This window comes from Diplodia seriata (genome assembly GCF_021436955.1).
Source record: "Diplodia seriata strain FDS-637 chromosome Unknown scaffold_5, whole genome shotgun sequence".
NCBI lineage: Eukaryota > Fungi > Ascomycota > Dothideomycetes > Botryosphaeriales > Botryosphaeriaceae > Diplodia > Diplodia seriata.
This window is the reverse complement of record NW_027117312.1, coordinates 2777213-2778707: the sequence shown is the minus strand read 5'-3', so window position 1 is coordinate 2778707 and position 1495 is coordinate 2777213. Positions and strand designations below refer to the sequence as shown.

General features: G+C 61.5%; 1 protein-coding gene across 1 annotated transcript; it reads right to left on the bottom strand.

Moving 5' to 3' along the window:
• Positions 1–278: 278 nt before the first annotated feature.
• Positions 279–578, bottom strand: SLS55_005816 (uncharacterized protein; the record flags this gene model as incomplete). The annotated part of the gene is made up of 1 exon (XM_066777258.1): positions 279–578. One exon carries the CDS (start codon positions 576–578, stop codon positions 279–281), a length of 300 nt encoding a protein of 99 aa, XP_066633100.1.
• Positions 579–1495: the final 917 nt, after the last annotated feature.

Sequence of the window (1495 nt, the reverse complement as noted above, 5' to 3'; positions counted from 1 at the left end):
GATTTTTTTCCAGATGTTTTCCAGAATGTCTCGCTTGATAAAGTGTCCCAGTAGTAATAACTCCCCAAAGCCCATTAGGCCGTAGCCATGTGTGATCCAAAACTCGCAATCATAGTCTAGGATGCGTAAAACTGTACAAAGCAGATGAAACTCAAGTGCTTGTTGCCGATCCGAAAGATTAGGTGTCTTTCAACTTCAGAGCCGTGACCCAGGACCGGTAGCCGTGATTCCCGAGTCTCTCAGGGTATCATTGTTGTAGTAGATTCGTAGCCACGGATTTAGACGTGGATGGTGGCGTTGCCGTGACCGCACTTGGAGCAGCCAGGAGTGGCAGAGGCGTGCCAGTCGGCATCGGAGGTCTCAGACGAGATGGTCTTGATGGAGGAGCAAGAGGTGGTGTTGCGCATGAGGGTAGGGCGCTTGAGGGTCTCGAGGGCCTTGTTGGCGACGACCTCGGGCTTGTTGGTGGAGCGCCAGTCCCAGACGGGACCGTCCCAGGAGTCCCAGTTCTCCTCGTAGGAGGTGATGGCGGCCTTCTCGGCCTCGAAGGCGGCGGTGTCGAAGCTCTTGGCAGACATTGTGGTGGATGTGTAGAGTGTGGAGGAGATTGGTTGATTGCAAGAGAGATTGGATGTGATTGATGTTGAGATGAGGAGGAAGAGGGCTCTCGGGGCTCCAAATATATACGGAGCTGGCGGCGATAAGAGCGGCCAAAGCTTGCAGCTAATTAGGAATCCGCCGGAGAAAACAGCTCGCGCGGAGGCTGGTGAAGGTGTGTGGCAGAAGCTCGGCTGGCCCAGAATCCGCCGGACAGAGATTTTCTGTGGAGAGTGGCCGAGCATGGATTGGCAACTGGATGGAGCTGGCGGAGCCCCTGTCAAGGGTCCAAGCGCGTGGTCATCAGCGGCTGCGCCGTCGCTGTCCGGCCCTGCGAAATTTGGAGCGTGGCGTGCGATCAGCCGCAGGGACCTGCTGACGGGTCGCCGTTCCGGGCTGGCGTGCGCAAGCTGCAGCTGCAACTCCCGGTCGCCTCGCCCACGCCGCGCCGCACGCCAGCCCACGTCGCGACATGATCCGCCGCCCAGCTGCCGCCATCCCACGCTCGCGTGCTGCCGCGTCCTGCCTGCCTGCCTGCTAGAGGCGGTCCGACACGTCTGAGTCGCATCCTGGCGCGCGAGGAGAAGCTTCCAAGGCAGATGCACCGCGGTGGAGTCGGGCTCCACTCTCTCCGCTTTTGGCCCGCCGGAGATCCATCGCCGCGCACATCCCGAGCAGAGCGCCTCCAACGCTCTCCGCCGCTGCTTCACCACCTGCACTCTCCAGCTGCGGCCGCCCGCTCCCGCAACTCGCCACTGCCGGCCGCCGACGGTTTTTCGCGGAGGCGCGCGACTCTTGGCCTCGGGCACGGCGCCGTCCGAAGCTCGGAGCCGCAATTCGTCAGCAGTGGCCAGGTGCCAGGCAGCGGCCGACACCGGCACATCCCAATAGCACTGCC